At 38.1% G+C, this 14133-nt stretch overlaps 1 protein-coding gene across 1 annotated transcript; it reads right to left on the bottom strand.

Moving 5' to 3' along the window:
* Positions 1 to 205: 205 nt before the first annotated feature.
* Positions 206 to 4944, bottom strand: fam177a1 (family with sequence similarity 177 member A1). Its single transcript, XM_044375772.1, has 5 exons — positions 4814 to 4944; positions 3311 to 3496; positions 2483 to 2549; positions 2292 to 2389; positions 206 to 2117 (listed from the first exon to the last, which is right to left on the bottom strand). The coding sequence occupies exons 1-5, from the start codon at positions 4880 to 4882 to the stop codon at positions 1893 to 1895; spliced, it is 645 nt and encodes a 214-aa protein (XP_044231707.1). The 5' UTR covers positions 4883 to 4944; the 3' UTR covers positions 206 to 1892.
* Positions 4945 to 14133: the final 9189 nt, after the last annotated feature.

Here is a 14133-nt window from a genome sequence, read left to right as displayed (position 1 = left end):
TTCTGGATTTCGGGATTATTATGTCTGGCAACTCAAGATTCACTTACTATTTGTTTTAGCTTTCAACTATATCTCACAGTCATCATCAGTGACTAGAAGTGATTTCTTATTCCTTTAGAGAACCGTATCCCAGTGTTTGATGTTTGATAGACTACTTGACTTTATAGTCATTTGTGATGTTATGTATAATAAAACAACAAAAGTCAACCTTTTAAATGTATCAAGGTTTTATTAATGCACAGAAAATATAAATACATATATACATTACAATTTAAGATGTCAGTTAAAATAACTAAACATTTTTGCATATGCTGCCCTTCATTTAACTAAGGTGCTGAAACATGTTTAAAGCCCATTTTAAGATCTCTTCTTGAAATGGATCATTTTTTTAAAGAGCTGCGTATAATTTCTTATGAATTACTAAGAGAAACCAGAAGGCCATAACGTCTGTGCTTCTTGTTTACTCCTGACTAAACCCTTCAGCTCTGCTCTCTGATGAGGTCTGTAATTACACCACACAACCGCATCGGTGGATAAAAATAATGAATAAGAAGCTTATGACAGCTCAGTCACAGCTGCCAGCCTGCTCCACAAGGACACTTAAAGAATGAACCTTCAACACATGAAGGTTGTACCACTGTGGGTGGGCGATGTGGATCATTAGTCATCAGTGAATTGGAGCACAGATACATTTTCAAAGATTCGCACTGGATTAGTTTTATTACTTAAACAATGTTGGCTGAAAATTTGCACTTCCTACCAAAAACAATCAGTAACAACTTTTATGTGAGTTGTTTCTGTTTGTCAAATATCATCACAGAGAAGAGAAGCCTGTGATTGACTACTGCTGCTACCAAACATCACACCTACTGAATTAGCTCTTGTTTAAACCAGCCCTTATTCTGACCCTGCGATAGTAATCTAAGGTAAATGAGTCCAGATATAATTACATGTCCATGTCAAACAGCAGGGAGGTACAGTAGCATTGAGGAAGCGTTGATGACCATTAGAAGGCAGAGGCAGCACAGTTGTCATATTTGATGAACTTGAAACTCAAAAGACTCAAAACTGGTATATCTGTTGTTTCTCTAAGCAGATGTTGTAATCTTGTCAAGTTAGATAATGTTTAAAAACAGAAAGTACACATACTGTATATTGTATATTAGTATAAGATACATTGTCATCTGCTCCTCTTCCCAATATTTGAAACTTTAAGGCTTCACTTTATATTTCTAAATAACAGAGATGACAGTATGGCAATGACAGGCTGAGCTGGAGAGTAGAATACGATCCCAGTGTAAACTAAAAATACACCAGCTCTGGTGACTGAGTTTATCACTTCCTGCTTATCTTTATAGTTTGTAGGTCAAAAACTATCCAGCTCTTTTACACCTTGCAAATGCACATATCAGATCTGGACAACAATGTCAGAGACAAGAATCACAGAACTGAGACTGAGAACGGAAATGAATACAAGGCAGGGCCATTAACAGGCCAAGCCATTACAAATCTGGTTGTTTATGAAATAAGTTATTTGCATATATAGATTAGGAGGATTGAAAGCGTTTCCACTTAGCCCATGAATGCAGCCGACTGACTCAAATGGGTTGAGTCCAGCTGGCTGTTGTCCTCGTCTACAAATAGTTAAATGATATTCCTCAGTCTTGCATACAACTACACGCTATACACAAATTTACATTCAGGTAAAGGTAAGGCCAATGCAGCCATATGCACAGCCCTTATCATTTTTCCCTGCACTGAGTACTAAGACCTCTTTTGACAAAATAAAAACATAGAAAAATAACAATATTATTAATCTATACAACTAAGTAAATTAAGGTTCTGTCAGCTGATAGAAATGTGTGGATGTTAGAGAGTTTGTCTCTGAGATTTCAGGAGGGGAGAGGAGAAGGGACTCTGTTGGTGTCTGGAGTGTTGAGAGGAGATTCTGGTTGGAGCTCAAAGCTTATGTTTACAAAGGAGGCTCCGGATGCTTCTGGCTGCTCCACAGTAGCAGGATGAGGAGCAGTAGGATCATCCTGCTCGCCCCTGCGCTGCTCCACAAATCGACGCTCCGCCTCCTCAGCCAGACGATCCTCCTCCTCTTCCTCCTCCTCCTGCATGAAAGACAACAGTGTGTATAGACTTAATGTAGTGTATATTTAAGAGCTAACGTTTGTGCTCTTGCTCCCGCCTTTGTGTAAACATCTTTTTAGGTGTGACTTTATTCATATTTACATGTGAGACTGACATACGAAGCTCAAGGATGTGAGTGTGTGCATGTTTCCTACCTCTTTCTTCATACGGTAGTACTCATCGATAGCGTACTGGTATTTGGGAGTAGTGATGCCGAAGAGAGAGGCCAGTCTCTCTCCCATGTAGTCACACACTGCAGGACACACACACACACACATTAAACTAAGGTAACTTCTAAAACTTAACACAAAAAAAACAACTCTAATTGTACACAGTAGTCCTGTACCTGTGATAGTGGAGGTAGCCATTCTCCACATGTGGAACCAGAAATATGGGCCCCAGGTCAGTTTGGACTGAAATACATATGAAGAGAGACAAGATAATGCAACCACACATCCATTGTTCAAAAACAAAAAGGTGAATTCATGTAAGATGACTTCTCAAGTGTCAGATTAAAAGACTTTTAAAGGGATCTTTTACACTATCTTGTAAGTCCATATAAAGCTGCAGTGCAGTGATAAGGAACATCCCTTCTATGGGTCTCTAGATGAGAACTGGGACAGTACTTCATTATGACATCAATTGTAGCCTTGTGGCAGTAAAAGTGAGGCTCATATTTCATATGAAGTTCAGTTAATTGTAGCATTTGCGCTCACTCCCAGTTTATATGCTTGCTACTGATCTGTCTTGTTCTCTAAATATATACAGTTTATACACAGTATACATATACTTTCTGATGCCTCCAAGTAGTTACATTTTAGAGCTTTAATAGTTTTAGTGCATTTAGTGCCTTAAACTTAGTTAATGTATGTTAACAATCAGACTTTTTAATGGAGTGCTTGTGTACGTACTTCTTAATATTTTTCTTCATTGTATCATCATATTTACACATATGTGAGCACAATTACTGTGCATTTGGTGAGAATTAAAAACTAATACATATGCTTATGCTTTGTGAAATTACAGAAATAGAAGCTAAGCCCACACAATCCTGAGAAACAGATCATGCAAAAAAGATCCACAGGCTTGGCCTTACATCTGAGGCTGAGTCAGTATCTGTAAAAAGCAGATGGTTCCAGTAAAGTGAGTGTAAAATTTTCTGATCTCAGCCTACCGGATCTACTGGGATGACATCTTTCTTCATGGGCTCCTCCTCTTCCTCCTCTTCATCGGTGCTGTACTCCTCCATGGTCTCTCCACTGGCAAAGTAGACAATCCTGCGGGGAACCTTCACCCTCCCCTGCCTGCCCGCAGAGTCGCCCATATCCACGGTCTCGAAGCCTGGCTCCCCTCCTGGACCCTTACAAACAGATGAGAATAGACAATACATGTTAGCATGATGCCGTCACCACCTTTATTAGAAGTATATAGTATATATTGTGTGCGTTTGTATGATTTGTAAATGCTTAAGGGCTGATAAGCAAGGAACAAGCATGCTAACAGATATTCTAATGGAGTATGGTGTACCCTGGTGGTGGCATGTTTGCCAGAATTAAATCATACGTATGAAACATAAGAAACTTTAGTTATTTAACAAACATTATGTTGTTAATTTTTTGTTAAATTATCTCCAAATGTACTGTGGCTACATATAGGGTAAAGAAAGTACCTACATCATCCCAAATTCTCTGACAAAACATCATCAACACTGCAAACAAGGCTGCAGTCAGCTTCGAATTCAAGAAAGTTAAGGACAACATAAATAATGATATTTGGTGGCTGATTGTCCGTTTTTGCACCACTTACACTTGTGAAAAAGTGTTAGACATCATAGCAAAAGCCTAAACGCTGTTTAAAAAAAGATTTCACTGCTTTTTTCCCATCCGGATCAAAAACCACTATACTTAGACTTGTCAAATCTGGACTTTAGAGACTCATTAAAATACAGTTTCAGATATGTGAAAGCTCTATTCTATTTGTAAAGACTGAAAAAACCTGGTCTAATGTGGTCTGGATGGAGAAATATCAGTGAAATCATTTCTATTTTCATTTCTATTTTCACAATTAGTATGAAGGTTTCAGATATCAGAAACTGTATTTTAATGAGTCTCTGGAGTCTCTTGGTAATCTAATCCAGATAAGTATAGTGGTTATTGATCTGGACCTGGTCTAATGTGGTTCGGATGGGGGGAAAAAAACAATGAAATCGTCCTTTTTTCTGTTTTCACAAATAGAATGAAGGTTTCACAAATCTGAAAGTCTCTAGAATCTCCTTGTTAATCTAGTCCAGATTTGACAAGTTTAAGTATAGTGGGTTTTGATCTGGATGGAGAAATATCACTGAAATCGCCTTTTTTTCTGTTTTCATGAGCAAAATAAAGGTTTCACAAATCTTAAAGTGGATTTAAAAAACGTTAAGGCTTTTTGCTACGATGTCTAACACTTTTTCACAAGTGTAAGTGGTGCAAAACGGAGAATCCGCCGCTTAATATCATTATTTAAGTTCATTTGCAAAGTACACCGTTCCTAAATTAGCTCGCTGTAGCTAACGTTACTTTGTGTTTGTTGACTGTTAAGTTAGCTGTTAGCTAAGGAAGTAATTCGCTATAAATCTAACAAGTCTTTGTTTTATCATTCATGTACACGAAATAGAGAGAGTTGTATCGCACGGACTAACCTTTTCAGTTTCCATAGTTTGCCCCAGGGAAACGTTGACATTAGTTAAATACAACGACAAATCTGACATCTCAGTCACTCCTTCGCTCTACCGACGAGCTTGTTGTTCTGACAGCACTTCCTCCTTCTTCTTCTTCTTTGGTGTTAAACGGCACCCTGCATCCTTGGTGTTGCATTACTGCCATCTTCCGGAGTCAGTCAACTCCTACAGTGTCCGGTTCGTCAGATTTTTCCCGATCATTCCTGTTCTCCTAGGAAAGCTGACCAGACATTTCCTGCCCTTTCTACCCTCACTAACTCCATTATGCCCTTCAAGCTTGCTCCTGTCAGCCCTGATCTCCTCATTCCCTCCATCATGACCTTTCTTTCTGAGGTATATTTCCTACAGTTAACAAGTACATGTTCTACTGTTTCTGGTACCTAACAATGCTCACAAAGTCCATTTGGATGCTTCCCCATAATGTGGGGAGTCCCGTTCAGGTTACTGTGTCCTATTCTTGCTGCTCTTTATTACCTCCTCTTTTATATTTCCTCCCCTATTTCTCTCAATACCCATTCTATTTTGTATAACATGTCTTCCTCTTATCTCCTGATCCCAGTGGTGCTGCCACTCTTTATTCATTTTTTCCATGCAATTTTACAGCTTGTATGACTAGTTTGTCCATTCTCTCATTACCCATAATGCCTACATACGTAGGAACCCAAATGAATGTGACCACAGTGCCTTGTTTTAATACCATTCTTTCAAATAGTAAGTCTTGGTGATTACTGGATGTACCTAGCTTTAGGCTGTAAAGAACAGATGCTGAGTCACTGCAGATCAGAGCTCTCTTGGGTTTGGCTTGTTCAACCCACTCTAAAGCCATCCAAATGACGTACAACTCAACCGTATACACATTTAAGAAGTTTGATGTCCGTTCTGCAACTGCAGAACCAGTGTTGTCTGTATTTACTTTCTCTATAATTATAGAACTCATTCTAGTACCCACATAGGGGTTGTAGACCACATCACCGTCAAGTCTCTTGCTTCTGCATCTCCTGTCCAGCCAAAACTTGATTTTTCTGTTCCCTCCTTTGCCCAGCTGGCATGTAGTACTTTTTTAGTTGGGTGATTATCTCTGTGCCCTCTCAAATTCATCCAATCGTTGACTCTGAGCTGCTTCCTGTGTAAACACAGCAGCTTTTCTCCTGCCTTGACTTGTAGTGCACACACAGATGATGTCCTTGTTGCACCTATGCACAATCTGATGGACTTTTTTTCACTTATCCACAATACTTTTAATGTGCTCCCTCCATGTTAATCTGGTGTCAAAATAAACCCCTAAAAGTCTAAATGACTCAACTGTCTCTAAATTATCTCCATATAGTTTCAAACTAGTATTTCCTCTAATCCACTTTCTTGTGAAGAACATTACTTTAGTTTTTTCAACTGAAAACTTAAAACCCCATTTCTTACCCCACATCTCAACTTGATTTATTCCTTCTTGCAATTTTTTAACTATATGACTCAATTTTCTCCCTCTTTTCCACAGAGCCCCATCATCCGCAAATAATGATCTTTCCATAAATAACAATGCATTTCCAAAGATGTCATTTATCATAATAGAGAACAATATAGGATTTATTACTGTCCCCTGCAGGGTCCCATTTTCAACCTCATACTTATTACACATTTCTGATCCTACTTTTACCTGGATGTTTCTTTTATTCAAAAAGTCAATTATCCAGTTAAAAACTTTACCTCCAATTTCAATTGCATGTAACTTTATCAGAAGCCCTTCCTTCCATAGCATAACATATGCTTTTTTACATCAAAGAAAACTGCTGCTACTGTTTCTTTTTTAATTTGCGCTTTCCTTACTTAATTTTCTAGACATAATACTGCATCGAAAGTATCCCTTCCTTTCCTAAATCCACTTTGACACCATGCAATTTTATTGTGTTTCTCAGTACATCAGTCTTTCATTTACCATTTGTTCCATCAATTTATATATGTGCAATGTTAAAGCAATTGATCTATAGCTTGTTGGTTTGCTTGCATCGTTCCCTGGCTTCCTTATGGGAACAATGACCGCCTCCTTCCAACTCAGGTATTCCACCGTCCTCCCACACTTTACTATACAGTAACAATAATTTGTTCAGACCTTCTGCACTTAAGTGTTTTATCATCATCAATAGCATATTTCATCCTTCCCTGGTGTAGTTATACCAGCTTTCGCCAGCACCCTTTTTTACTCTCCCAAAGTAAATGGAACACTCTGCTCATCTCTAGTATTTTTCTTTTTCCTTAAGGCCTCCATGTTTTTACTTTTTTTTTTTTCTCCCTGCCCCTTCTTCCCTCCTTAGACAAATTATTAGAACTGTATACTTTAACAAAAGTGTTAGCCATTAATTTTCTTATTTTGTCCAAACAACTGTCCAAAATCCAAAGACATTCGGTGTACTATCACATATGACAAAGAAAAGCATTGAATTAACACATTTGAGAAGCTAAACCCAGCAAATATTTGGCATATATGCTTAAAAAATAACTATAGCTAACTAGGTATAATAACTATAATCTGCACACTGAGGAATAAGTATGGGTTTGACCTTTTCTAAAAACCAAAACTGTCACAAATTCATTCATTCAACCTCAAAATAATGTGTGTGCAGAACACAACAACACAACCCACCCCTGCTTCACTCTTGATCATCCCTGAATGCACACTGTAGTGCACCATTCACTACAGCAGGCTCCTACAAGGGAGAGCAGGTGCTATGTTAACAAATGTCATTAACAAAAACAAGGCTCCCACTCTTTCATCCCTTATTTTTAGACATGTGATCATTGTTTAATTGTTTGGGATGGCAGAATGGGAGGAAAACTGAAAAAATGTGAAGAATCTCATGGAAATGTGTTAATAAGCCCATCTATATGGTGTATAGCAACAATTTCCATTCCAGTCCAGTACTTGTAACATAAAATATTTGTTAAATATATTTTTGCACATAGCATCTTACTGTACATCTCCCTTCTCCTGCAGGGCAGGCCATGGTACGGATCCAACAACTAAAACAGCTGCTGCAGGGAGGATAGCAATCTCCTGATAGCAATCTCCCATCAGTAACTCTGAACATGAAGAAACTAAGCAAGTTATGTGGAAAAGATGCCTAAGACAAAACAAACAAAAAAAAACCCAACCACTCATAATTGGTATTGGGTTAATAAAAAGAGTTTTATGTGATGGCAACATGAGGTTTTGACACTTGACTGGCTCACAAATTGATAAAAGTAGGGTGAAGTAGTCTGATCCATGAGTGTGCAGATGGAGGTTCACCACAACAGTCTGAAGAGTCATCACATCTGAGAGCGTGTTAGGGCGTTTGGTCAGCCGCTATTTCTCTTCCATTTCTGAACTTCCTGTATGCAGCGAGAATGTGACAGGGCATTTTCCTGCAAAGGCCAGAACATCAAGTGTCTGTGTGTCTCTGTAGTCAGCTGACTGACGTTCGCTTTCTCACTTCCTGTCTGGGGAGGCTGCAAAGATCCAGATAAAATTTAATTAAGTATTTATCCAAACATGCAGCTATATTTATTTATGCTGGATGACAAGCGCTTAAAAACTGAAAAAAAAGGAGGAAAAAATTTAGGGCTGCAACTAACAATTATCTCCATCATTATTCAATCTCTTGTGCTGATTCTTTTCTTGATTATTCAACAAATTTTTTGATCTATAAAATGTAAAAAATGCAGTTCAATGCCCATAATGAAATTTCCCAGAGCACAAGATGATTGTTGTAAATTTAGGGCTGCAACTAATGATTATTTTCATTAACAATTAATCTGTCAATTAATTTCTCGATTAATCAACTGGTCCATAAAATGTCAGAAAATGGTAAACATTGTTCGCTGTTTCCCAAAACCCAAGATATAACCTCAAAGGTCTTTTTTTGTCCCGAACATAAAAGAGTAAAGAAACCAGCAAATATTCACATTTAAGTAACTGGAAAAAGAGAATTTTGGCATTTTTTCTTAAAAAGAAATGACTCAAAACGATGAATCAAATAACAGAATAGTTGGCGATTAATTTTATGTGATTGACAAATTAATTAAATGTTGCAGCTCTATTTAAATGCCTTGTTTTTGTGACCAACAGTCAAAACTGAAAGATATGCAATTTACAAGGAGGAGCAGCTGCTGTCAGAGAACATTTGGCATATTTGCTGATGATATAAAATGTTTGAAATAATAAACTTACTGGGTTTGGACTTATCAATTTATTGACTAATCATTTCAGAAATGGAGATTATTCTTTTCTGCAGCCTTTCAATAGTAGAAAAACTGAAACACACTTTAACATTTACACATCATTTCTGAGAAGTAGGCTGCCCTTTCAGATACAGAAAGTGATACTGATTTTTATAGTAATTAGCAGTCATCAAGTTTTCTGCACTGCAATGTGTTTCCTTTTGTTACTCCTTTGAAGAGGATGCCTAAGGGCACAATTAAAACCATTTAAATTGTCTGATAATTGTGTTGGAGATATGTCCAATTCTAAACTAAAACATGATCCTGGACTATTTCCAAATCATAAAAATGAGATATTAGCAAAATGTAAAATGTGTGTTCTTAAATAAAATTTTATTACGTCTTGTATTTTTGTCCATTGGCCCCCAAACCAAATGGTGTGCAAGTCTGTGATGTTCAAGTCTGTGATGTTCAGCAATGGTAATGGATGATGTTAGTGTGCTGCTGTATGTTTTTTTCCATAAAATTGCAAAAGCACAAAACCAGTGACAGAATGAGAAAGAATGTGTTGAAGACCAGGAGCCTGTGTTGACTTGACATGGCGATAGGCTGCTGCATTCTGAGATTTCTCTGAAGGTATAGAAGAATCAGCCTGAACTGATCAGATGTTATCACAGACCGAAGAAGGGGACATTTCACAACAAAATCCCTCTCCAGGGCTGGAATTCAGGATAACATGCTCCATCCTGTCTTGGAAAAAAAAACAAAAAAACATGCAAATATCTTTTCTGCAAATACAGTAAATTTCCATCACACACTGAAGACTCCTTAGCTGCTGACTGAGATGGAGGGACAGGGGAAATTAAATTTGCAACTTTTTCCAACCAAGAGGGCATCTTGAGTATTTAGATTAAATAGATTAAAAAGATTAAATGTCAATCATGTAAGTTACAGTGAGCATATTTCCCACAGAGCTTTACAAAGTGTCTCCTCAGACATCTGCTGCCAACTGATGATACTGTGGGAAATACTATATCTAAACTATCTCTTTTCAAATCAGATAACCAACATTAGATCAGTGCTGCTGACATTCACAGAGATTTGAACAAATGTGAGTGAATGGTTGATGGGGTTTTTTAGATCAAAAGTACAATTTGCACTGAGCACAGTCACATGGACCTCTTTGACAGGCAGGGCTGAGGAGCACCAAAAGACATGAAAATCACATATAATGCCAATGTTTCTTATCTCCCTCTGATGTAAAACTGAGACTGATTTCTTACTGTATCGGTTGTGCGACTAAACCTTTGTTACAATAAGATCTGAATTCCAGTAGACTGCAGTGAACCATGTCAGGAAAATGAAATGAACTGAACAAATGAAAGTGAAAAGAATGCGCTGAGTGTTTGCCTTCAACGTCTGAGCCAGAATACTTCCATCCAGGTTTACAGATTCCACAGTAAGGATTATATTTCCCAGAGGAGAAGAAAAAAAGAGCCAAAGTGCTTGCATATATGTGCAAAATCGGCAACCAGACATTTGTCAGAGGATTGGGGAAAAAATGTTTTCACCTAGGCCTGCAAAACATGTGCATGTGCAGCACACATCAGAAAACAACAAGATGCAAAAATATGAACCACTTTTTTTCAGATCTTGAAAATCACACTCAGAAACATTTACACCTGGTGTTTCTTCTTTCACATAAGTTGATGCATATATATATGGTTCTCAAGTAACAATAAGCAATCTGCCCCTTTCCGAAGAGGCATGTTTTGAACAAGCACTGCACTAGTTCAATTCAAAATAAAGTAGGCAGTGTAAGATACAGGGAAGGAGGGAAGAGATTGTAATATCAAGACTAAGAATAGGACACAGCAACCTACGCAGCACACTTCATATGATAGGGAAACATCCAACCCGTCTCTGTGAGCATTGTCAGGCACCAGAAACTGTAGAACATGTTATCATCAACTGCAATAGATATACTTCAGGAAGGGAGGACATGATGGAGGAAATGCAAAGATAATGGATGAGAGGAACAGAATTAAAGAACATACTGGGGTGGGGTGCAAGTAAACAGGGCAGACGATGCTTCATCAACTTCCTGCAGGAAACAGAATTGAGTCTGAAAGATGGCAGTAATGCACCCTGGGTGATGGAGGCACCGGTTGTTATTTAGCTAATGTTTCATGTGTTTTCAAGGTACATTTCATTTGATTTGTATGTTAATTCAATAATTTATTTGCATGTAAGTTATGTTAATGTTATCCAGGATTTATAACAGAATGGAGTTTCTTATGCATATGTGATCGAGGTTAGTAAAAGACTAACATTAGTAAGTTAGCTAAACTGTGATAATACCCGAACTAAATTAACTCTGAACCCTTTAGCTAACGTTATGTAACATATTTTCAAGGGCCACTTCACTTGCAATTTTTTAAATTTGCCACAGTGAGCATTTTAATTTGCCATGAGCCCTATAAAGTATGCCTATAATCATCTTTGGATAATGTTTGGACAACAGCAAATAAACTGCATGCACATTTGGAAAAATCTGTATTCTTTGCAGTGTGTTCTTTCATTTGGTAGAGATCTTCCTTCATCAAAGGTCATATATGTTGGGTTTTAGTGTGCTTCTCCATAAATCTCTCATAAGGCTTCAATAGAACTGGCGCCAAAGTGAAGAGTGCGGATTTATTTTTCTGCAAAGGTTTTTGAAGAAATACCTACTTGTCATTTCAGATCAATTTAAGAAGATCTGATTCCTTAAAGGGCAATGTCAAAAGAAGGACTTTATGGAGCCGTAAAATATTAAGCCGAGCTTTCACACACAAAATAGGTTTTTATTCTAGTATTGCTAACAGGTCTGAAACTGAATTTAAATTTGGGCTCACTGTGACACCGAAGTCTCTCCCTGCCTCATTGAGGGTGAGTCCTAACCCTTCAGCTGATTCCTCTGTGTCCAATTGCTCCACAACCTCAGAGACACAACTTTCAGTCTGGATTCAGAATTTCAAAGTATTTTCTTGCCGGTTGCCAGCTGTTTATGTAGCTATGCTTTATTTAACTTCCGGTAACATGGACGTTCATCAGGATGAACTCTGTGAATACTCTAAAATAAAATATTGTAATTCATGAGAAATGTGGCCATTTCTGCATCACAGCGATGTTACTCTGGGATGATGTTGTAATCATTCTGGGGTGATGTCGTTACTTACATACATACCCAGCAGCACAGAGGGGCATTGCCTGTCCAATTGGGACTCCGCCCTGTGTTGGAACAGTAGCCGCAGGTAAACCCATGTTATTTATTCTGGCCTGCCGTGGCATGTTACGATTGCGGTTTCTGTGAGGAAGTTCTGAACTGTAACATATTCATTGTTCAATTAGTGTTTGTAGCTGCTCTCATAACAAGGGTTATACAGTGTTGGATTTGTTATCACAGTGGAGCCGCCTACATTGATCACAGTAGCAGTGATCAACTGCTTATAAATAATTCGCTTATAGTAGTCAAGTAGTCCGCTTACAGTGTTCATTTTGGGTCTTTTCATACATGACAACATATGGAAAAAAATTCAGAACTACGGTTATTTCTTTTTTTTTTTAGTTTTACTCCCATGTTACACGTTTGATAAGTACTTAGCGGCTGTGGCACCATTATTGCCTCGCGGTAACCCGTCTGCTCTGGGCTGGGTACCTGATGCTGGTGCTGCGTGCACATTGAAATCATGAGGGGAAAAAGAAAGTCATTTTTTCTCAATGAAAAACATAGTCTCCGTGAAGTTCATGACAAACTGTCAAAAATGAGCCAACAAGATGCAGCAGTGAAACAACAACCAGCATTTAAACAGCTGTACAGTAGTTTGAAACACTCAGTAAAATTCAGTTAATGGTGAAGCTGCAAGTTTCATTACTTTATATTTTTTAGTATATAGTTTTTATAATCATCCACTTTTAGTGATCAATTTGATCCGGACAGACGTGATCACTATAAGCGGTTTCCACTTTATTGTGTTATTTCTTCTTTTATGTATAGATAGCCATTCATCTGGCTCATTAACGTTACACTACCAAAAAAAAAAGTCCTATCTATGACCATGTAAAAACGAGTGCCCACCCTAAAAAGTATTATGGTATTTCCATAATGTTTTGGTCACTACCATCATGGTATTTAAATTGGATTATACCATGGTATTACCATAGAATTAGAAAGTGCAAAAGTCATACTTTAACTATACATGGATTTTTCCATAGTTGTACCATAGTATATTTATACAATGGCTGGTACCACAGAAAAATAAAAAAAATATAATCAAACTGTTATGATACTTTTTTGTGAGGGTAAGAAATTAAGAGACAAAAATGACCTGGCAATAGGAGGGAGTCATGTTTGTATAAAGGCAAACCAATTTATTGAAAAAGGCAACATTTCTCATGCTCCCATCTTTTCCACATTCAGTAACATTTGGCACATTTATCAGTTCCTCTCTGAGCAGAATGTGTAGTTGCCCACTGTATCTATTGTTGTTGTTCTGCCCCCCTTCTTTCTCTCTCAACCCAGCCAGTCAAAGCATATGGCTGCCCACCTAGAGTCCGGTTCTGCTTGAGGTTTCTTCCTGTTAAAGGGGAGTTTTTCCTTACCGCTGTCACCAAGTGCTTGCTCATGGGGGACTTGTTGAGTATGGTCTAGACCTGCTCTATGTGAAAAGTGCCCTGAGATGACTTTTGTTATGATTTGGCGCTATACAAATAAAATTGAATTGTACCACAATACTTCTGCAAAAGTGATATGACAAAACAAACTACCCGACTCGGGGCAATGTGTCCTGACAGCACAAATAAGGCTGCTATGCACCGTCACTCACATGTGGGGGTTGGTTTCATGTGATGCTTAATCAATCTCTACCCAGCTATAAAAGTCAGCCAGCCATCAGTAAGACAAAATGTAACGGTTTATGTTAGCTGGACCCAAAAGCAGACACTTGAGACAGGGTAAAGATGATGAAGTGGGCTTGTGCAGGGGAGGCAGGTCAGCAGAGTGAAATCCTTTCCAAAGGAGTGACACGAGGAAGAGGCGAGCACAGGTGATC

This window comes from Thunnus albacares, chromosome 15 (genome assembly GCF_914725855.1).
Source record: "Thunnus albacares chromosome 15, fThuAlb1.1, whole genome shotgun sequence".
NCBI classification, from domain to species: Eukaryota; Metazoa; Chordata; class Actinopteri; order Scombriformes; family Scombridae; genus Thunnus; species Thunnus albacares.
This window is presented reverse-complemented; position numbering and strand designations above follow the sequence as displayed.

Bases quoted from the DNA above. Each gene is read 5' to 3' on its own strand.
- fam177a1 (XM_044375772.1), bottom strand. From the start codon at position 4,882: ATGTCAGATTTGTCGTTGTATTTAACTAATGTCAACGTTTCCCTGGGG. The intron at 2,550-3,310 runs GTAGGCTGAGAT...TATGTATTTCAG, and splicing joins ATGTCATCCCAGTAGATCCG to TCCAAACTGACCTGGGGCCC. The intron at 2,118-2,291 runs GTAGGAAACATG...TCTTTCATGCAG, and splicing joins ACTACCGTATGAAGAAAGAG to GAGGAGGAGGAAGAGGAGGA.